The sequence below is a fragment of the Ischnura elegans genome, chromosome 8, assembly GCF_921293095.1.
Source record: "Ischnura elegans chromosome 8, ioIscEleg1.1, whole genome shotgun sequence".
Classification (NCBI taxonomy): domain Eukaryota; kingdom Metazoa; phylum Arthropoda; class Insecta; order Odonata; family Coenagrionidae; genus Ischnura; species Ischnura elegans.
In genome coordinates this window covers 91,927,284-91,952,083 of record NC_060253.1, presented here as the reverse complement: position 1 = coordinate 91,952,083, position 24,800 = coordinate 91,927,284, and the positions used below count along the sequence as shown (strand labels likewise).

At 36.9% G+C, this 24,800-nt stretch overlaps 1 protein-coding gene across 2 annotated transcripts in view; it reads left to right on the top strand.

Moving 5' to 3' along the window:
* The window catches only part of LOC124163474 (tachykinins), a 420,319-nt gene extending 398,390 nt beyond the window's left edge, over positions 1-21,929 (top strand). For both annotated transcript variants that reach the window (XM_046540399.1, XM_046540398.1), the window contains one exon: positions 19,977-21,929. In XM_046540399.1, the coding sequence (XP_046396355.1) occupies positions 19,977-20,080 (104 nt within the window). In that variant the 3' untranslated portion in view covers positions 20,081-21,929. The remainder of the gene's footprint in view (positions 1-19,976) is intronic.
* The last annotated feature ends 2,871 nt before the right edge of the window (positions 21,930-24,800 follow it).

The window sequence follows — 24,800 nt, the reverse complement described above, 5'->3', positions numbered from 1 at the left end:
ATCTAACCTCTCCATTTACGATAAAAAAAACTAGAATGAAATAAAATCATCCTAATTAATACTTTTATGAAATATATACATTAAATAAATTGATACTTTATGGTCAATACATGGCATAATCGAATATAATCCTACACAGTCACCACGCATATCTCTTTTGATGCATGAAATGCTCTTCTAAACCCTATTTTAACTTTCTCATCGATTATATTTGAAAATTTCAATAACTTCAGGGGCCGAAGGCCGTTTATTTCTCCATTTTTATTTAAGTTGGATTTTATAAAAAAATTATAATTTTATTTGTTTAAATAGTCCTCTTCTTCTCGATATTACATGCTTAATCAATTCGCCCGACGTACATTATTCGCCATTCTTGGATTAAGCGATGAAATCTCTCATCAAACCCACGAGATGGGCTACGGAGTGAAGAAACCAATATGTAAAAAAGAAATTGCGAATCTCTTTGCTTCCACTTTGCCGCTATTTTCGTTCTCATCATACCCTGCATCCTATAGGATAAATCTCAAGAGCCTTCTTCTTTGAGAACCGGTTAATGAGGAGCATATGACAAAAAATATACGATGGACACGCATGTCTTTTTAAATTGAATCTTTAAGTAAAAACGTAAGAGGCTCAGCTAAATTTATTGCTGTTTTTGAGATGAAATCTCACTTTCCCCAAAATATTTCCCCGTTTTGAGACGCGATGCGGACGTAAGCATGAGGCAGGGAGGGCGACACGAAAGAGGCATATATCGTGCTCCTCTTTAAATATTTATATTCAGAAGGATTTGCTCTGAGAATGAAATATCCGTTACATCGGATGAGAATCTCGTCTTGAGATAATGAACGGAAGAAGAAGATCCTCTTCAAGCCATTTATTTTTCTGGAATAACTTTGTAGCACGAGGAGGACCTTTTCCGATGAGGAAACCCGAATATCGACCGAGAGGCTTCGAAGCGCCTTGAGGGCTTTTTTCTTAGTAGAACGCGCCTTTCTCTCATCCCATATTCGCATAAATATTAATTGAGAATGAAAATTAATTTCCGAAGCATTTCAAGGTTGAAGTGCAAAAAGATTTCAAGATGAATAAAATTTTCAGGAAGTTTCTTACAGGGTATGCAAAGATTTGTTTATGCCCGGAAGAAACTGCTTTGCTAATTCCGTTGTGTAATGACTAATATGCTCCAGAGCTTCCTACGCGTACCAGTGGACAAAGATTTCATAAATGGACTTGTAGCCAGGGGCGCAGCGAGGGGGGGGGGTTGGGAGATAAACCCCCCCAGAGCTCAGAGAAATTTTTAAGTTTAAATCATTTTACCTAATTGGATTAATGATACTTATGGAATAGTGTAAGGATTAATAAAATATCCTTCAGAAAGCCGTAAAACTCACCATTTTTAACCATTTATCCTAATTTTTTTTCTAGGGGAGGGTACCTGCCCCCCGCCCCCCCCCCCGCTTATCCTGGTGGGTATTCCATATCCCCCAGACTCTGCCATATTAGTTGCGCCCGAAATCCCCCCTAGACTTAATTCTTAGCTGCACCCCTGCTTGTAGGTTGATATCTTTTGTGTGGTTTCATATAGATTCACCAATATTTATTCCAAATTATTTTGTCCGTTCACGGCACAGCTGTATTGAAAAAAAAATTCTTATATATTGCTTGTTACAGTATATCTTAGATGTGTATAATTGTGTTCCAATCAATGAATGGCTGGTCCAATACTGGTTCATGCTTTAATTGGGCATCAAATGTCTTAATCAACAGAAATTAGTGATTTTATTTGTGTTTTAGTACTCCATCCTAACTATTTGTATGGTGCATGTTTATGGTGGTTTGAATCGATGATACGTAACATTCAATATGCTAATTGTGTCTCATCGATTTAGAGGCAAAAAACAGGCCTTCCTGGCGATAATTTCTGGAAATTGCGTTTGGCAATCGGAATTTTTAGAATGGTTATTAAGGCGATTCTTGTTAAAATGAAGGGAAAATGGCGATAATCGGTTACTCTAGGTGCTGTGTTGACTGAAAAACTTGGCAATGTTTGCTATATCTTAAGAATCATTGCAAGAGTAAAAATATCGCCGTTTTTGGACCGCTTTTTGAGTTATAAGTTAATTAGTGCTAAAAGCGAAGTCAAATAACGATGATTATTAATTGAAAATGGTGCTAAGATCTTGTAAAATAGAGGGAATTCAGAAAAATCCTTGTATGGCATTTTCAATGGTTATTGTGGCAATAATTGTCTAAAAATAGGAAAAATTGTGATCAATTGTTATTTTAGATGCTGTTTTGACTAAAATCTTTGCAGTGTTTGCTATATTTTCAAAATCATGGTAAAATAAAAAAGCCACCTTTTTCAACTTTTTTGAGTAAAGAGCTAAAATCTGCTGTAATTTAAATCAGCTTACGATTATTATCTGAAATTGGTGGTAAGTTCGGTACAAATATAGCTTGAAAAAGAAAAAGTTTTGTATTTTTCAGTCGAAAACCTACCTCCTATCCGCTGGCCTCTTCATAGCAACGTATTTATTCACTTTTCATCTTTTATAACCTGTCCTATGTAACTCATTTGGGGCCGTTCCTTGCCCTTCTTTCCTTACACCTGTCCTGCAATTGTCGAGCCATTATGCCCCATAATGTGACCAACTGAGTGGCCCCTTCTTTTAAGATTTCAAGAAGACTTTTCTTTACTCCCATTCTTTACAGTACTTCCTCTTTAATTTACTTCCTTACTCGCCTAAATAAGTAAATAAGCAAATTAAATAGGAAGTTTAAAGGAAAGCAAATTACCCTTAGGAAATGGGAACCCATGAACTTTCCCCACCTAACTAACTCGTCCTTGCAATATTTTCACTTTCAACCTTCCCCTACTCTTTAAGAATGTAACCGCGTGATAGCACTCCTTTGCGTTAGTGGGCGGCTGCTTCCGTCACGCAAGCGGGCAACCACCCACCTGACCTCTTCCACATTGCCCACGGGCATCTTCTTTCCTTCAGCCGGTGAATCTCCCGCAAAAGGAGGGAAGTGCGGTTGATTGCTACCATTTCACGGTACCCTCGTGGTGGTCATCTCGGGCGATTTCCGGGCATTCACCTAGGGTGAGATGCGGAGGAGGGAATTGGGAGATTTTGGATGAGAATAGGGTGGAGGAAATGCCCTTTCACTGATCGCTCGAGTGCACGCTACAGCCATGAATGAGATGAGCTGCACCATGATCCCGATTAATCCACCACTACATATAGGGACATTCCAGGAATTACACTGGAAAATCCTGGAGTATCATTATTTACAGCTAAAAGATTTTTTTTAATTGATCACATATAAAAATATTTATTTTTCAATGTATAAAATTGATACAATTCTATGCATCGAATGAAATTAAATTAAAATAACTAATAACTAACTTTAATAAATAATTTTTAATGAATAAAGTTTTCGGGAAGTTTTTTACAGCATAAGCAAAGATTGTTTATGCCCTGAAGAAACTGCATAACATAATTCCTTTGTGTACAGATTAATATGCTCCACATCTTCCTACGCGCAACAGCCAACACAGTTTCTATAAATAAACTCGTAGCCAGATATCTTTTGTGTGATTTCAAATAGGTTCACCAACATTTATTCCAAGCTATTTTGTCCTTTCATGATGCAGCTATATTTGAAAAGGATTTCTAATATTTCACTACTTACCATCATCATTAGTCAACAATCCTAAGATTGGTTTGACGCAGCTCTCCATTTCTCTCTCCTATCCACTAATCTCTTCATAGCTACATATTTATTCTCTGTTACATCCTTTATGACCTGTCCGATATAACTCATTCGGGGCCGTCCCTTGCCCTTTTTCCCTTCCACTTGTCCTTCAACGATTGTCTTCATCAGACCATCGTGCCTCGGCTTCACTACTTACACCATATCTTAAATGTATGAAAATCGTGCCGTAAGCAATGAATTTCTTTGACATATGCTGGCAAATAACAAACATGAACTTTTTTCGGCTTCACCTTCGCCTTATAAAATTGCAGGCATTAATTATAATTTACTTAAAAAAACTCGGTGATTAGCCTGAAAAAAGTTCATAAATTGTTTTTCTCATTTGACCTACGTTTTGGAAATTTATTTGTGCATCACCATATTGAAGACTTTTATTCATAGAGAGGATTTTAATTTGTTGCTAGATATGAAAGAGAGCGTGGTGGCCCAGTGCGTAGTGTGCAGTGCTGCGGACTGAAATGTCCGGGGATTCGAACACCGAGCGAAGCCTTAGGACCCCTATGAAGATAAATTCTCGAAGGAAGAGGCGGGTCAGGGAAAATAAATAAATTCTCCCCCATTTCCCTGTAAGAGCGAAATGACATGCCTCCACCTTAGACTGGGATGACTTCTACCCCCACCTGTGCAAGCTAAACTTCGGTTTAAAGCATTGCACGGAGTGATAGGTGTAAACAAAGGCGTCAAACAGCTTCACTAGTACCAACTGAGAAATGAATGACTTTACGTTGTTGCCATCAAACGTTTGTTAGCACCGAGGGTGCACAAATAAGAGTTCCAAGCATCAGTGAAAGGTAAAAATATTTTTTTATTCATGATCAAATATTTTATTTTATCAGAAATTTCCATCGTCGCATTAGGAAGTGGTCAATAATTTCACCGATAATTGGTAACAATATAAAAAGATGGACCGAGTGAAATTCCCATGATTTGGCTAGATATGTATAGTTATTTATCTGAGCGTTTATGAATGGATGAGATTTTGAGCAGAGTAATATATTATTAAGGTTTAGGTCTTACCTTGATCAGAAAAAGGCTCAGGCTAAAGATGTATTGTCAACAAAAGTGCAATTTTCCTATTTTTTCAATGAATACATGCCATTCTCATGTTTTATTGACTCCTCCTATTAAATCTTCATCTTCTGCATTTTTTGTTGTTCATCTTTACTTTTATGTATTTCTTTGCAATGAGATAGCAATCTCACACAAGACATGAATACAAGGATTTAACTTTTTTTCTCGAGTAAGGTGGACAGCAAGGGCATGTAAGCTAAAGGCTTGTTTGCACTTTACAATAACACGAACGAGTAATGGTCTGACTGCAAGAACGTTTTGTTTTTGGACCGCAGCGTAACATGTACAAATATATTATTTAAATTAGAGCACGATCTATTTTCTGCTGATACATTCGCTCAAGATAGGTACATGATACATAGGTATGTGATACATTGTGGAGATTGGCGTAGCCATGAATTTCCATTCGTCCAACACCAGGGGGGAAAACTTTTGAAAAACAAGGTATCAAGTAGAGCATTTTAATCTAATTTTAACACTGTTCATAATTGAAAAAACTTTATTTCTAAAAGTAATCTTTTGTAAATTCACGATTTTTCAATATATTTTTCCTTTTATGAAGGAAAGTAATTGTTTTTTTATATTTTGAGGGTGTCCGGACCCCCGGACCTCCTCCCTTGCTAAGCCACTGATTATGGAGTTTATACATTAAGAAGTTAACTTGCACGAGCTGATTTATCGTGTAAACAGGCCTTAAGGCATTATTATGCATTTCCAGTTCTCATTTTCGGAATATATTTCAACATAAAACTGTCTCTGATCTCCGTACACTGGTTAATTTCGCCAGTTCATTTCGGACTTACTCTCAACAGTCAAGCTACCGCGAGTAGGTATTTGTCACTTTTGCTACGGACGCCCTTTGATCCTCTTCGGCACTGACCCTTGACGGTAATCCGCGACTCTGAATCCGAGATCTCTCACCGAGCGGCGGTGATGTATGAGCAAGATGATGCTGCTGCTGCGAACACCGCCCACTCAAGCTTATCCACCTCCACGGTGCGGTATATGAATTCAATCCCCTGTGCATCTGAGCCTGGGGTGGAATATTCCCCACACGCATTGGAGAGGAAAGAGAAAGTCAGGTCCCCCTCAGAGAAAGTGGGTGCATGTCGTTCATTGCTTTGAATTCAGCCATTTAGTAGTTTGGTGGCTTCTGTATACCAATATTAGGGTTGTATTTCTAGCGATGAAAAGATAACCAGTAGCGTCCAAAGAATAATTTCAATGAATTGAATTAAAAATTGAAGGATAAATTCGATTCAACACATGAAAATAAATTAAAGCAGCCTTTTCTTGTGATAAATGTATAATTAGAGGCTAGAGGGCTCCTACAAGAAGATATGAAGTGATACTGCTTCGCGCTTTTCCACGTAAAACTTTATTTCACGTGAGTCAACATGTTTCACTGAACTGCAGAATTATCAAGAAGTTCCACCGCCCGCGCCACCTTCTCATTTTTTGAGAGTGTGCAAATTTGTATGAGCCTATTCTTTCTGGCATGGTTAACTTAATTGTTAGTCTTGATAATGCTGAAAGTACAGAGAAGCATGTTGACTCAGATGAAATAAAGTTTTATGTGGAAAAGTGCATAGTAGTATCACTTCATATCTTATAATGGATCTCCACAAAATATCTATTTCATTCATTCAATTCATCGACAAGTCATTGGACGGGGAAAGGAAGAACTGGAGGGATTAAGTACAATAAACTTGGGATTGCACAGCAATACAGGGTCTCTCAGGAGGAATCTGCAATACTTCAGAAGGTGGTAGGGGGACAATTTTTCAGCATTTTATGTCCACAAGCATGGGGTCGCAACTCGTTAAGGCGGTTTCACACTGTCAAATTCACGTCAAATTCCGTTCAAAACTCGTTGAACAAGCTTTTTCGAATGCATATGACGTCATTCCAATCGCCATGACTGTGGACATTTTGTTTTGAAAGCTATTGAATCCCTTAGTTTCCATCAAATTGGCCTTTTCTTGGGCGGTTATAAATTCTACTGTTCTCGAATGGTGTTTATGCAATTTGACCAATCAATGAAGGTTTTCTAGCCTTCCCAGCGCTTACTTGGAGGTGGATTGAGTGTTGACATCATGGTCGCTTGGGAACCCTCATTAAATTTTAGAGGGTATTTAAGATTTTTATATGAAGCGAGCCACCACATGAGACAGAAGAAAAGTTTGGAACTGCAAGGAATTGATACGATTATATTTTCCTGTAAGTAAAATTATCAATATAATTCTCTATCGGTGTCGCTATATGTTATGCCTTCACTGTCCGTATTGACTGTCGCTGTTCAAGTAATTTGAAGCTTTCTACAACAGTGTGTAGGGCCATTCAATTCGATTCAAGACAATTTGAAAAATAACTCATGAAATACCGTCTCGAATGGTCGTGAATATCATTTTACCGTTCATTACGACTTGTTCCACGTTATTTGTTCAAGGAATCTCGAGTAAAGTGAAAGATGCTTTTGTTATTGAGCTATGCTAGCACTATAGTTTTTCTGTATGCACTTCGTAGTTACCACGAAAACGGTTTTTTTAAATGAATATCCAGACTTTTTGACCTTTTATTTAATTCTCTGGATTTTTAACCCTTTCTAACCCAGAGCTGATTCATGGAGAAATTAAATTTCAAGACTTTTCATTTTTTAAATGCGAAAATTTTCTGCTCATTCATAATTACTGTGGCAGCTACATGTTTCGCCATTAAATTTACCGCACATAGAACAAATAGTCTAAATCTTTCCTGAATAGAGATGAAAATGTAAACATTTTTTATGCTACTTAGAAGCAATATTGGGTTATAATGGGTTTAAGGAATTAATTAATTAAGGTTGGCCGAAAATGTGCGATCATAATTGCCTGAAACAACCAAAAAATGGGTGATACGGCGGAATCGTATTGTTAGTACTCGATCGAAGCACTTGTTTAATTATTCTCAAAGATTCCTAATAGAACCCTCTGTCTCATCAGATCGAGTCTTTACTGAGGCTAAAGGGCACTGAGTTCGGAGAAAACTGAATGCGTATTTATGACTGTATTCTAGAAATACTAAATTCATACGGAATATAAGTGAAATGTCATCTTCGGTTCGGTTAACCCAGCCTGAAATTCGCCTTGGAAGTAGATAGCTTTGTGGTGTAACTGGTGGCATGCTTAGCCAGCAATCGAGAGATCTAGGTTCGAATTCGGCTAAGACAATTGATTTTTTAACGGCGAATTCCATGCTTGGTGTATATAAATATCATGAACACTTTTTTATAATCTGAGGTTTCAAGCGAGATGGAGTGGAAACGGGACATAAATAAGAAGCAAGAGCAATTTCCAAATTTTCCAAAATTGTGGAAATTGCTCCTGCTTCTTCATTAACTCCTTTTTAGTTTGCCTCACTTTATGTGAGGCAAACTAAAAACTATCCCGTTATTTCACTGCTTGTATTAATTAGAATAGTATTATTAAATCCAATTAAGACCTCTGGTTAGTAATTACATAAGAATTGCATTACGCTACATAACATGTTGGACTTCTACTCTGAAACCACATAGAAACCTCACTTCGCTCATTTGGACCGTGAATTAGGATGGACATCCAGGTAATTACATCTGTAAACATCCTTTGTCCCTTCTACGTGTCCTTAGTATGCGCCCAGGGCGAGAATAAAATAACCTGTGCATGACGCGAATCATCGTTGAAGTCACGCAAACGCCTAAATATACAGATGTTGTATTTAGTATTCGTAGCATATATGCGTTAATTGTTAGTCTAAAACACCTAAAGTTGTCCTGAGCTTCATTTTTGGAACGAAAATGAAGTTTCCCGCCGATGGTAAAATAAATGCTGGAAAATAAAGAATGACTTGAGATTTTCCTAATTTTCCTGGCCGTTTCTTCACTGCAGGCGTTCAAGTACATCCAATAATTCTACGAAAATATTATTTGTCATTTATATTTTTAAAATCTTCCCTGTTAAGTCGCTGGAGGTACTAATAAGACATATAATTGAATCGATAACGGCAAGGACTTCTGATAGAATGACTTATCCCAGCCAAACATTCATATAGGAATAGATGCTCTGCTGTTATAACCGTCCTCAACAATACAATCTGGGAGGAAGCCAGACTAACTAGATATTCAAGCATGCAGAAAGAAATGATGGTCCAATAACTTAATTACTTTATTTTCCTTCAATTTAGGTCATAGCTATGAGTTATAATCGAGAAAAGAGTGTAGATATACACAATGGCGGACACGCGCCCCCCATGCCCTCCTTGCGGGGCTGCCCGGATTGCCGAATATTGCAGAACCACAAATTTAACTTTTTATAACAAAACATAGCATTGTCTTTTATATGCGCATAATCAGTTTAAATAAAATTGTCTTAAATTTTGCCTGTAATTTGATTATTTTTATTACAATAAAAGTATAGGTAGCTCAAAATATCTTTTGCCCTCCCCCCCTTGAGTTTTTCTGTATCGGTTACTGGATATACATTTTTCAATATTTATGCTTTGACCTAAATCGTCAATTTATGCTTAGTGCAATCCCACGATCATATGATTGTTTCATTGTGCATCAGTTTAGATTCGTCATTTGCTGGAGATTGAATTAAAAATTAGTGGATAATGGGACATTGGCGTCTATTTAAAACGTGTTCTTAATGAAAAGCAGAAAAAACTCACCATTTAACATCTCTATGGCTCGAGCAGCTACCCAGTCTTTTTGAGTATTTTGAGAACATTCCCGAAGTTAGTTTTTTAAATGTTACAAATTACAAAATATTACAAAATGGGTTGGAAAATTGCTCACCCGGTGTGGTTAAAGCAGGAGACAATTCCGTATTATAATGCATGATGCGAAAATACAGTGGTGAGTATTATATTTTATTTCACAGGGAAGCATACGATCGCAGTTATGAAAGCCCTTAAATGAGGGACATGCTGAGGTTAGGAACATTCTGCTGAGTTTACGACAAATATGATTGAAAATGGTCATTTGAGATGCTATCAATGGGTTCAGTTAACCGCAAATGTGGAATAGGCCGCAATTACAGATTAATGCCACTTATTATTTTTATTAAAACGTTTCATACGGTGAGAAGTATCCCCAACCAGATGAATACCATCCATTAATTGCCGCAATGATGATCGCAATTATGTAAAGAATCGATTCAGTCGTTATCTATTTCGCCATTCTCTTTCCTCGATAATAGTCGTCAACGAGATATATTCTGTCGTGAATTTACGGTCAAAGCCGTAAACCGAGTGGGAATGCATTTTTATGCATGCCACTAAACGATCAAATATTTGATATGTTCGAAATGGGTGACTCAACAGCTGGAGTGTAACTTTTGGCTTTAGATAATATTGACAAAAATATTTCGTCTATCAATTTATTTCGTTATTATTGTTGGAAATCAAACTTAAAGCAATTTAACTGCCACAACATGGCTGCAATCCCTTAGAGTTTTCGAAAAATATCCGGGCTCATTCCATGAATTTCAAACAATTAAAGAAAATAAGCAATCTATCTAACTTGGTATCATTTTTGCTTCGAGAAAAGGGCCGATGAAGCTTGGGAATTTGTTGTCATTTTGGTAACCATAGTGGAAATAGTCCGCGGTATTGCCCAGGCAAAAAGGGCTTTTTACAAATATAGGAGTCTCCTAACAGAAGGAAATATAAGCGTTTAAGTCATTAAGTTATTCATTAGGACTTAAATTTGGAGCATGTCTCCGTCGCCAGTGAGGAATGGATGATGGAAATAGCAGATAATTTTAAAATGTAGTGTTGAAGAAGAATTATGGGAACAAAATTAATAGATCGTATGAGTAACGTTGAAGTGTTGAGAATATTTTGAGAAAGATCTTTTGTAAATATTTAGAATGGGACCTCGATTATCGGCCTCAAATTGAAAAGATCATTGTACCACTAGATAACTAAATAGAGTAGCCGTGTATGAATCGCAGTAAATAAGTAAAAATTGTAACCGGCTTTAATATCTCATTACTTACGCTCAGGGAACAATGGAGCCAGTGAGCGTGTGCTGATTAGGTAGCTTACCGTAAGTAGCTGATCTTCCGCTTCAAAATTTCGTTAGATTAATGCACCCTTTGTTTTTTACATACCCAAAACGTTACTAAGTCGAAATCTTTGCTCTTCGAATAATTTGCGCACACACCACGCATGAGAAAACTAAGTACTTCTGCACTGGCGCCGTTGAAAGTGGCGACCTCACCATAACGCCGAATGAAATATATTGTTGAAGGAATGTGGAAGGGAAGAACTGAAAAGGAAAGCCATTGATGATTTATGGGGAGCAGTTGGTGAAAGGTGTAACACAGTAGCAACGAGTGATGTTCAAAAGACTAGCCGATGGGAGAAGTGAGTGGAGAGCAGTGTAAATCTAATCTCTGGATTTATGAATGTTGATGATGAACGGGAAAGTAATTAATTTACCTTGGCTTTGTGTGAAAGGGACTTCTTCTAGCCATAAGAGTAAGCAGAAATTGGCGGCAATAACCCATGAATCTAGCCAAGTCCATGTCCAATTATGTGCCGTGACAAAATAATTCTATGACTTCTCTTGTAGCCCGGTCAAATTAGCCCAAAAAATAGGGGTAACCTTGCATAAATTTCCAACAAGCTAAAAATTTGCATGAACCTCAAGGATACTACTCTTATGAAATCCTGAAAAGTCCCCATCGATCCCATGTGTGCAAAAAATTTTATTCGAGGTCAAAGGTCACAAAAATGAGTTTATTTGCATTTTTTGGCCAAACGGTTAGTTTTATGATAAAAATTGCTCAGGCCAAAATTGTAGATCAGGAAATTATCGATGTCGATGGGGACTTTTCAGGATTTCATTACAGTGGTATCCTTAAGGTTCATGCAAATTTTCAGCTTGTTGGCAATTTATGCAAGGGTCAATGTCTATTTTGACCGGGCTATTGGCTAACTATCAGAGGTAAATTTCCCTTGAACTCAATGTATGATTGTGGCTGTGTGCTTATAAAATTCAGCAATGTCAGAAATCCATGCCTATATCATAGGATTTATCAAGCGTATTGTGGGAAGATTTTTGGGTGAGAAAGTAAAAGAAAGGTGCCATTTCTCACCAGTCCAACCACACCTTGAATATGCAGCGAGCATATGGGATCCGGTGCAGAAAGACTTAACCCGCAAACTGTATAAAATACAAAGGAAAGCTGCGCGAAACGCCAAAAACTGATACAGGCGTTTAGACAGCGATAGCCAGATGTTAAGCGAATTAGACTGGGAGCCGCTGGAGACTCGGAGGCTGCGCACTAGGCTTAGATTTCTTGAACAATTGAGAATAGGTATCTTTAATAGCGACACGCAAAACATCATCTTAGAGCCACACTATATTTCCAGGTCCGATAGAAGCGATGAATTAAGATAGATATTTTGCCGAGCAGATAGATAAGGGAATTCGTTTTTCCCCCGAACCACAAAGGATTTTAATAAATGCTAGTCATAATTTTGTTTTCGCATTTGATTTTTATATGTTGACGGCTGTTGTCCTAACACCCCCTGCCACACGCCATTTTAGGCGGCTTGCGGGGTAGTGTGTAGATGCATGTATTAAATTCCATTTTCCTCCTCATTTACTTCAGCGTCAAACCTCGATGACGTAGATTCAAGATTTGATCCATAAATTATCACCCGGTTAACATTGAAGGTCGCATCCGCGCGCAAATATATTTCTCTTTTCATATTTCCCATCCAAAACTTTTTTGCCCGAATTAAAGCGGCTTCGCGTCAAACTTTCTCGTGCAGCGTCAAACTCGCCCCGATTCAAGTTCGGCGTCGGAAGCGAACAAATAATTCCGAAATTAAAGCGATTCTGAGTCTCTTCAGAACAATTTACCGGATGCAAATTACGCTTTTCTGTCCACAATTTCATTTCAACGCATTTCCAATGAAGCGATGCCTAGCAAAGCGTGCGCGTATCGAGAGAGCCAGCGCCATCACGCTGAAAGCATTTTCTTTGGCGCCGCTCGACACGAATTTATTGACACGCCAATCAATATTTCCCAAAGGCCATCGCACTGCCGAGTGTTCCCAAAATTTATTTAGTTTTCTGCGTAAATTTGTCCGCGTTACATCTACAAAAAAAAAGGCACGAAATCCCGTCATGCTTGAACGTGAGAAAAATTGAAACGAGCATTGCATCACTAGATAACTGGAGAATGTCGCCGTATATAAATCGCTGTAAATCAGCAAAAATTTAAAACGGATTTTCTATTGCATTTTTTATGTTCATGGAATGATGAAGCCAGTATACGTCGGCTGATTAAACGGCTTACTTTTTGCCCCAAAATATCGCTAGATTAATGCACTTTTTGTTTTTATATAAATCTAAAACGCTTCATTAAACATTGCTACATGCAAATGAGAAAATAGGCCATATATTATATTCGTCGTCGGATATTTTATGGCATGAAGTTAATCCTATTGCGAATTTTGAAAAATAATCTGGAAAACAAACTGCTTCATCATCAATAACGATTGTATCATAGATACCATATAACACATCAATCAACAGGCGTGAGGTTGGTTTGACGCAACTTCCCACTCCACTATTCTGTCTGCTAGCCTTTTCATAGGGATGCATTTCTTCTCTTATACATCCTTAATAATCTGTCCTGTATAACTCATTCGGGGCAGTCCATTTCCCTTCTTGTCTTCCACCTGTCCTTCAGCAATTGTTTACATCAGGCCATCTAATAATGTTCTTCTACTCTTTTAATGCAACTACCCTACTCTTGACTTATCTGCTGCTAACAACGTCCAAGCCTCGCTTCCTTACGTAGAATACGATGAATTCTTTCCCTACATATATACTTGTATTTCAGGTAGGAAATTACTCTTTTTGTAGAATACCATCTTTGTCTGTGCCATCTACTTACGATTACTCTCTTGCTTTTCACATCGCTGGTCAATGGGCTTCCTAGAAAGCAAAACTTTTTATTCTCCTCAAGGTTTTGTTTCCCTACTTGGATTTTACTTCCAGACTCCTCTTCTTTTCTGCCAACTAATATCTTAGTTTCCTTTTTGTTCATTTTCAACTGATATCTGGCCGTTTTCCTTTCCATATTTATCAAATTCTTCTTAAAATCATTCCCTGTGTCTGCTATGTCAATAGCAAACCGCGCCATATTAATTTTTTCTCTATGTAATTTGTAATAAAAATTTCACTTGAAAATTTTCTCTTTGATTTTATTGAAGATGAACGTTGGTTTTTTTCCTCTCCATTTCCTTCTCCATGAGCAGCCTATGCGCCAAAATTGCTTCCGAAATCCGAAATGATATTCATCCAAGAATTCTCTTGCTAATCGCTCTATTCTTTTTATAAAATGCTTGTCGTAATATTCGACACATGTGTCGTCAGGCTTAAGATCCTGTAATCTTTACACTTCTCTGCTCTCCTATTTTTGGGAATAGGATTAATGATGTTTATCTCGAAGTCACCAGGTACATCTTCTGTTGAGTAAATTTTGCTGATGCTTTTGTAAAACTGAGTTACTCTTCTCTCCTGCATTTTTAATCATCTCCGCTGAAATATCCTTTATTCTCTGAGGGTAATTTTTTTTGCAGGTCTCTTATTGTAGCGTCAAAGTACGACCTTAAGGTGCTGAGTCCCGTGTCATTTTTTTCTACCTCGCTTCCATCTTTAAAAATTTTCTCGTTGATTTTGCTTCCGTCGAATAACTTCTACCTTGACTCATATGAGGAAGAACTGGTGCCCTTTCCTCCGGATGATGGTTAGCATAATTTTTGGCGACCTTTCGTCTCCAAGTTACGGAATCTTCACAGGCTTAATGTATCATTTAGATGTCCTGTCTTACCCAGGGATAGACCCATACCATCTCGGAATACCTTCGCTTTCTGTCCACGATTACTCCTTTGACGAGTAAACTCGCTTATATCGCAGATAATCCCTATATCTAGGGGTCAACTCGCCATCCGCAACACGGTGGATGCACTCGGTGGCGTTAAGGTCAGCCGCGAGATAATTAGAGACGTAGTAGCTACGAGAATAAAATATATACGCAAGCTTTGCAGAGTAATAACGGTAATAAGAGAGCAAAAACTTGCATACTTGGCATAGAAACTTTACTTACGCAGTATACTTTACTTGGCACGGAAACGTACATAGTAAAGATCTAATGAACTAATGAATGATTGATCCTACAAGTGATAGATGAAGGAAGAAATTCGATTAAGGCCTCACGGAATAGAGGGAATATTTGATGGAAGCATGGTTACTTAGCAATTGATTCCTAACAAGAGATACTGTGAAAATGAAGATTTTGAATATTTAAGGTACATCTGCATCTACAAACTACCCCGCAAGCCGCCTAAAAAGCGTGTGGCAGGGGATGTTCGGATACCAGCCATTTACACATAAAAAGGAAATGATTAGCATTTATTAAAGTCCTTTATGGTTCGGGGAAAAAACGAGTTCACACTTTTATCCGTTCGGTAAAACATCTTTCTTAATTTATCGCTTTTGTCGGACCTGGAAATATAGTGGGGCTCTTGTATGATGTTCTCCCTGTCGCTCTCAAACATATCCATTCTCAATTGTTCAAGAAATCTAAGCCTAGCGCGCAGCCTCCGAGTCTCCAGCGGCCCCCAGCCTAATTTGCTTAATATCTTAACTTAACGCTGACTGTACACCCGTAGTTTTTGACGAACCGCGCAGCCTTCGTTTATATTTTACTCAGTTCGCGGATTAAGTCTTTCTGCACCGGATTCCATACGCTTGCTGCATATTCTAGGTGTGGTCGGACGACTGCGAACTAGCACCTTTCTTTTACTTTCTCATCCGAAAATCTTTCCACAATACACTTGACGAATCCTAATTTCTTCAGGGCTATGCCGAAAATATTCCTTTTATGTGTTCCCCACGAGAGGTTTGAGGTTATCGTAACTCTTAGGTACTTCACTTCGTCTGTTGCCTTTATCTTAGTACCATCCACAGCTTAAACATGGGTATAGTTGGACGACCTCTGCGGAAAATGCACCAACATACATATGCTCAGATTAAGTTCGTGTCCCCATTCTTGGCTCCACAAATGAACGTTGTTCAAATCCGATGATAGAATTTCATAGTCAGAGTGATCACTAATTTTGCGATAGATGGCAGCGTCGTCAGCAAATAAACGTACTTTACTGCTCATTCTGGAGTATTTAGCTCAATTAAAGATGATCGATAGTGACATACGCAAAACTAAATGTGAATTATGTCATTTAAAAAGGGCTATTTGATTGAATTTAAAGGATAATTGATCGGTTAATCACTCAGTTAGATTGTAAAGGCTAGTTGAAAACAGAATCACCGAAATCACTCTTTAGACTGATTAACTGGTGATGAGTCATGGTTTTTATACATTAAGAGGACTAAAAGACAGAAAGTTGTTCAGTTTTACTGATAAATTTTTACGCTGGCATACTTCTTTCAACACATTGTTTATTAACAAGTACAAGTATGAACTTACAGATAGCCATTAATTTTGTACTCAATATCCTTCAAATTGTATCCTTATGTTTTTGATGGTTTCGTTCATCTTAACATGTTCCCTCTCTTGTTTGATTGCTTCCACGTAATTCCAAGCTCAAGTATGAAACTTCCATAGTGTACAAATCTTTATCTTATTTTGGGTTTCTAAATTGACAACGATTTTGTCCTTATCCTCCATTTCGACAAGCAGCGAATTCAGAGTACAATAACACTCTCGCCTTTCACTGAGAGTTATTCGTAAGTATGCCGTAAACTGAACTAAAAAACAGGGGTCAATCAATTTTCTAGTATTATCGTGCATACGAAGATCTAATTTCTTAGAAAAATGAGCTTTCGTAGAAAAGAACAAGTAAATTATTATGAAAAACGACTAGGAAAATCCTTATTTGAAAAATAAATCTAGTATTTTCGAAAGGGGGTTCCTACCACAAAAATATGTATGTAATTATACTTGCTATTTTCATTTCTTCTAGATCGTTATCATACTTCGCTCGGGGTAGCTAGGCAAGTTTCGTTATCCAAACTGTCATTTTTAATTCCCAATGTTATATTTTTTTAATATGTATTTTGTTGTTGTTATGATACCTATAATATATTGGCCAAATGGTCTCGCCACCACTAACGGACTATTTTGTATGAGTAAAGTTATTATTTAAAATACGTTTGATTGGCAATGAATAGTGATCCTTTGTTGCCTTGTTCAGTTTTATATCTTATTGTGACTTTCAGGACTTCCTTTCTCCACTGCTAGGGATGTCATACCCTTGAACCCGTAACTTTTGTCTCTTCTCACGTAGCGTGGGTCTCGGTAAACGTACCGCTACAGTTAGAATTTAAATCAATATTTACTCCAGTCCAGACTCAACGGCTATCGTACTACCGATATAAAGCCCTAGTAATTAAAAACAAGCAAATATGGAAAAGTAAAACTCTCCATATTTCATGTTAATCACGAATAAAGCAATGATAAGAGAACCGATACGGATGATTACGGCCAATTAGCAGTTACCGATGCGATGAGCATAAGGGGGGCATAACCTGCTTAATGACCTGAATCACATTCATCGTGGATTTTACGGCGGCTCCAATATTGAACTGACTGGCAATAAATTACGATTAGAACGAGGGAAATAAGGGAGGAACATGAACGTGTTTTATGGGCTGCGATTGACAATTTGCCGGTTTTTTTTGCCGACGTCTTTTCCGAATCGCGTGAACAAAAGGAAAGGCTTTCACTGAATATGAGGAATGGGAATGGTTCGTACATGGAATGACAGCTCGGGGGGTTCACTTTGAACTAAGATTAACCTCGACGACTTTGAAGGGCTCGAAGCTATGATTACAAGCGACAACAAACGTCAGGGTACCGTCAACAGCAAAAAAAAAAACCTTTGATCGTGAGGGAAATCAGAATTTAAACTAGTAGCAACCTCGGGCGTTCAATATTGTCGATTGTAGTAACCTAAAGCGTTGACTACTGAGGCAGCTGCAGCCAATTTGCTACGAAAATTGATAGAAAGAAATGAAGAACTTTTCTAATTTTTTTCCAGAGGATTTTCAGTGAATGCGCGAGACCAAAATTGAGTTAGGCGAATTTATTTATAAAACAATATCGAATGGTACCGACGAATCAATCAGTTTGGACGTTATTTTAAAAAATATCTAGCATTCTTTTGTATTTTTATAATTGGCATTCGCCACATGCAATATATCATTATTAATTATCATTATGGACTTCTTCGTCGAGGGGTAATGGAGGAATTTCAATGTTAAAGTCTACTCTTCTCAACCTTGCAGCCTGATTTATGGGATATCGATGCAACACCTCCATGGCTTCAAGGGTGAATGAATAGAATGTGTCGTTCACGATTGTTAAGTAATTGATGAATGAGACTTCTTTTTTATTATTTCATAAACAAAAAAAAAACGAATTGGATGTTTCGATTTCCCATATATCAGTTCTTTTTGATAGATTCTACAAATGGACCCACAAACTTGCAGTTTCATAAAATTTAATTTTTATATAAATATTTTAAACATGATTCACGTTGAAATTAAGTAGCGTAGAATGACAAGGAAATTTCTCGTAATTTACGAGTGGTAGTAGAATATTTTTATTTTCTCTTGGATGTCCCTTTTATATCACCACACCTTACAACGGCTCGCAAGTTATCATGCAGCTGATATCGAAAATGAGGAGAGTTCTATAATAACCTTGTACCACAATAACGAAAAAGTAGATATTTTTACTAAGTCACTGCTTAAAGTGAAAAATATCAGTTTTGCATCATTTCTCGAGAAAACACATATGGCTAATACCGGCAGAAGTTATTAATGCCGGCCTAAAGGCGCATATAATAATAATACCGGCAGAAATAATATAAAAATTGGCTTTACATATTTAAATAACAATTCATTTTCTAGTAATACCCACATCCGAACTACGGGATGGATTTCTTTCTGGTGTGTTCTTATTATATAACTTTCAATGGTAAATCTGATGAAATGAAAAAAATTAGTCATAAAGGTTTTTTGTTGTGTAAAATAAGTATATAAATAGTTACTAATAGTAAATCTGATGAAATGAAAAATTCTTGTAGCCATAAAGATTTTGGTTAACAATGTTTAGCATAATCCGTAAATTCACCATTACATTCCATTTTCGGGTGTACGTCTGCGATCTTAGCATTTAACTCGACGTTTCTTTCCTCCTGCTGGGAATGTCGTCAGTCGTCAGAAGGAACGATACGTCATGTTAAACATTAAGCACGCAGACGTACACCCAAAAATGGAATGTAATGGTGTATCTAATCGCTGCGGAAACCTTAAAACCAAAATAATCCGTAAATAACATAGGCCAACAATGAAAAAAATTTTTGACTGAAAATACCTTATTCTTATGTTTTTAAAGTTGCTGAATCCAAATATGATGGTTTTAAAGTTGTATCACCCACCATTTATTCACATTTTACAGTTAAATGTATTAAATCAAGCAATATTTTTATAATTTAACAGCTTTTTTTATAGTTATAATAAAATTGAAAAAGTAGGTCTGATGAACGAAGATAATGAGGATTACTGTTGGTCCTTCACCGAGAAATTCAGCAAGCGATTCATCGCTGAAAAAGCTTCACAAGAAAAAAGGGAAAGAAAATTTAGACCAATTCCAGTTGACAAGTGAACCCTGTATTATCACGCTGTAGTAAAAACAAATATTTTATCTCGATGTAGTGAACAGTAAATACAAACAATTTTATGATGAAACACTGTTTCATTGATTTCCCTGCATACCGTATAGGGGTATCAGACTAAATATTAAATATATATTGCTTGGAAACTATGGGTGATACAAAAAAAACTAAGTCCAGGTTTGGATTCGGCACATCAAAATCTATAGAGATCAGCTATTAAAATAAAAAAAAGTTTTCAAGCAAAATTTTTTTGTTGGCCTGTGTAATCGAGTAAATAACCTATAGTATATTTACCCTAACTACATCAATAGGTATTCTATCATGAACTGATGATGAGAGATATATTACTATCCCTGCTTTCTCTCTCCCTTTTTCAGCAAACGGGGAAAATGGCTATCAGTCTGATTCCAAGTCACAGGAGGTTGCAGACGACGCGGCAGCCCAGAACCAAGTGGAGGGCGTCAACAACGGGAGCCAATGAACGGAGCCGTTGCTTGGACTGCGGAGAGATTGAAGGAAAAGTGATCTGATAACCCTGTTCTACTAACGCCCACCTCACAGCAATGGATGACACCTCGTCGAGAAATTCTATTTTAAAGAAAGAAATACCAATAATCCCAAAATGTTATTTTATGAACATACATGTCTCCCGTCCTTAACCCACAATTATTAAGCCCTTTGTTATTATTATTGTAGTGTGTACAGATATTTTTGTCCTTTCCACCTATTTCAGGACGTAGTTTACTGGACTGCATCAGGCTTAATTTTTAGCCCGCAAATAATTTTGTTCTACCCTCCTTCCCACTACCTCTTAATATAAAACTCCTCACTTTAATAAACTCAGTGATGTTAATTTACATAGTATTGGTGTTTCCATGTAATCATGCAAAACCGTAGAATATATAATTAGCGTCAAGATTCTGCAAATACAAAATAAAATGAGCGAAAGCATCTCAAAGGAATACGTTGTTTCACCACCAAAGCTTATTTTGAAACCGCGCTGCAGGATAAAGAATGGAAGAAATACATGGGAGATATACCCCGAAGTTGGGGATCCTTATGTTTGCAAGGGCAAGTTAGCGTCATTCAAATTGCTCTAACCTTGATTCCAATGCGAAGAATGATTTATTATCAATGTATTATAAAAAGTGAGAAATATTAATTCAATGAATCGCGAGGCATATCCAGGAAGTAAGGTCTGATTGTAGTAATTAAAAAGTACTCGATTCATTGGCAGACTTTTTGACATATAATTCTTACAGAGCATACCTTGGACTATTTCTCCACGTGATTACCGCACGTATTTAGATGATTGCCATACTTAGGCTACGGCTTTAAAGTGTCCCTTGATTGGCCTTGGTTTTAGCATGCATAACATAGACACAGTGTAGATCAATGAAGACACTGCAAAATGAATTCGTTAGCTCCCAGGCCATTTCGTATGAAATATTAATATCCTGTTTCTAAAAATGAAAAGTCCCAATAGTGTACGTGGTAGTTATATAAAAAGGGCACTTCATAAAAGAGTTTTGTAATAGAAAGTCTGCCTAATGAAAAAGTATTTTTTAATTCCCTAGAGGAAAATTATTGTCAACCCTCGCATTTGAACAAAGTATTGAATTATATTTAATTACTATGAAAACCTATCATTTTCATTCTTTAATTAGTTGTGTTAAATAGTTCACATGGAATTTTATTCATTATTTCTAAAAAATGAGAAAATGTAATGATTTTATTTCTTAGAATGAGAACTGTCACTCTTTAGCAAGTGACTAAAAAAAGACGGGTAAATTCCGTAGGAAACTACTGCTATGTTCCCATTAAAGGCATTTGTTTCATTAAAAAACTCATTCCAAATTTGCTCACATTTTGATTGGACAAAGAAATTTATTGACGCTCACGGAGGTCGTCTAAGGACTGTACTAAAAGCTGATGGATCAGTTGTGAGAGACTATTTAACACGGTATGAAATATATGAGTGCAATATTTCCTGTACATAATGGCACTTACTGGCATTCGCTAAATAGAAGTAATTGTTTATTAGTTTTTCCATTAGGGGATAAAATAAATGGTCTCATCGGTATGTTCCTACGACATCCTTTTCATGTAATAATAGGATTGTGACTCTTAATATGCAAACCCTGTTGGACTATTTCTGACATTCGAATATTCTTTTCTGTGTAATTTCCTGACATTGTGTGGAAGAGCAGACACGTCGAAATCTATATATGCGAGTGTGCATGGAATTAAGATCATGTGGCGCACTGTGTAAAGCGCGGATTTGCCCATATTTAAATATATATTATGAGAGAATAAATGTTAATACATTACATTATTAATTTTCTTCCCAAACCCAATACATGACAGGGTACTCGCTTAGGAATATTCCAGAGTGTAGATAGCTACATCATGAACACAAAAGAAAAAATACCTTACGCCTCCACGAATCTTTCGAGACTTTTGTTTCAAAAACTTTGCAAAAAAATGTTCGCGGCGAATAAAATATGGAGTAGTCATCCAGAAATATGTAGAGTTTCAAAGAATGCTCTCTCTCTGTACTTATATTTTTTTGATAGTCCTTCACCAAGCTCACAAGTTTCACAATTATATTATAACGAACATTCTTGAATTAATGGCGCTATAAGCAGTGTGACTGCACATTGTGGATGGAAAGTTGGCATAATAGAATAGTGACGACTTAATCAGCAATAAATGAAAAGTACGTGGGAGGCACTAGTCATAGGATATCTCCCCCTCTTTTATGATGAAAGCGGGTTCCATTTTTAGTGATTCCTTAATTAGTAATAATTAAGGAATAATAAGTTATACCAATTAATGTCTTCAATTGCGCCTCACTTTCTTCCTTCTCTGTTAATTAATGGAATATCCATTACTTTTTTTTCATCAACATAAATTGCTATCTTGAATTAAAGAATTTGTTATTAGCCATAAGGCCCAAAATGTTACCCTAAATCTTACATAGTTTCTAGCCTAAATATACATACACCTACCATCTACATGTACCTAAATCTTACATACAGAACGTAGTTTTCATTATTTTATGCCATCAGTTATTCTCTCGCCTCGCCTTTAATGTCTGCTAATTAATTTGAATATTTAGATAATAAATCTGAAAAAATTCTTGTCACAAGTATGAATTTCCTCTTTTGTGCTTGAGCAGACCTAGAATTAGGAATATCCCAATTAAATACAGAATAGGCCTTTATAGGAATAGGTCTGCACTTGACACAAGGGAAAAAGCCTATAACACGCCAAACCATGTTGATATATCCCATGGCAATATGTGAAAGAGTTTTCCATGCCAACCTCCGCGCTGAATCACTGAGTGAGTTATGTGAAAGAGGTCTCTTTTAATGGCAAGTATTTATTTTCATGCATAGGAACTCAGTTGAGTTTCAAAAATAGCATTCGTCTCTCGTAATACAATATTTAGTACGACTGTTAATCTGCTGAAAGCGGAAACGCAACGGGCGGGAGCAGCTGAGAATGACATTTAATTAAGTGTTAAAAGGGAAAACACCCAGCATAACGACGTTTCTTAATATACACGTGGGTTTACCCAAGTGAAACAGCACTTATTTTAATTATTCAAGTACAATGTCAAATGTTTCCGAATCAAAGCCGTCCAGAGGAGAAAATGTTCCGACATTTTCATTTACTTAAATAACACGGAAATTAGTTGGGTTTCGGAAGGTTTTGAGATGATAAAAATTTGATGAGATCAAACTTTTTAAATAACCATTGGATTGAGATGACACCACCTTGTAGTGAAGGTGAACGCATCCAGAAATCTGCTGAGTGATTAACATCTTTAGAAAAACTTAAAATAAGGTAAGTGTTAGATCCCCAGTAGTTAATTGCGGTATAACTCTTCCACATCAGTGTTAGTCGATTCCGACTTATGTGTCTATATTTGATCCAGAATTTTATTTAAGAAGTCAGACCACACCAAATTGTTTCATGAATTTTTTTATGAAGCACATTAGCATTAGAATTATTTCTGGAAGCAGCACATAAAATCTGCCAGAGTAAAGTCTGAAAAAAATGCGGAAAATAAAACAGCAGCTAATTTTTCCAACGCATACTCATGCTTCTGTGAAATCCAGCCATGGTAAAAAATGTTTATTTATTTACAAACCTTATTTAAATTCAGTAAATATGTATACATTTTATAATAAAGTATACATTGCATACATTTTTCATGCATTTCGCCGACTTATAATTTATTTTGTTTATTACTTTTATGTAGAGACTCGGTAATTTATAATGTAATCCTTTTATCGAGTAATAACATTCAATGTAGGAGATAGAATTTTGCTGCTATCATAGAAACACACCTGGACCCAGGGTATCTACCACTTTTAGCTTGATGGTTCTTCCCCACCCTCCCAGACCTTACGAGTGAAAACCACAAGAGAAAGGCATCTTGAACCAAAAATACCCTTTTAATCAACATTCTCCCTTCTGAACTTCTTGATTCAATCTTGTTTATTTGTTTGGAGATTTATTTTACCCCGTAGGATATGAAGTTAGTCCTCTTTTGATAGGTAACGAGGGAAAATTACGAACATCTATGAAGGCAAAACCAAAAATTTCACCAAAACCAAACCAAAAATATACTATCCAAGTGGGATTCTAAACCATATCTTCTAAGTTAATGGGTGAGGTCCCAATCCTGCAACTCTGAGACCAGTCACTCATAAATATACGAGTATACATTTAGTGATTCACTTGCGTATTAGCAATATTAAGTACCCCACCAACCATTATCTGCGCTTATGTCCAAAATTATAAACATTGCAGTTGCTTGTCTTCTATGGTCCACAATTAACTTGTTTGACAGTGACATACATCCATCCCCCCTGATGGTGGTAAATTCACCCAGGATTCGAACATGCGACCTTCTAGGTTAGTAGACGGGGACATTACCCTGGTGTCACCGAGGCCGGCATTCACTTATGACAAAAGGGTCCCGGCTCTATCACCCGAATGAAACCTTCGGGCTCCTTCTAATACATCAGGGATGGCAATTGAAACGAAACGAATGTGTTTCGTTTTGACCTGAGGGGAACAAAAATACGGAGCCTAGGTTTATTTTCGTTCCCGCACGAAATTAAAATCATCAAGGAGTTTAGTTTCATCCCGGGGCGAAACTTCACTCTCGGGAACGAAACTAAATT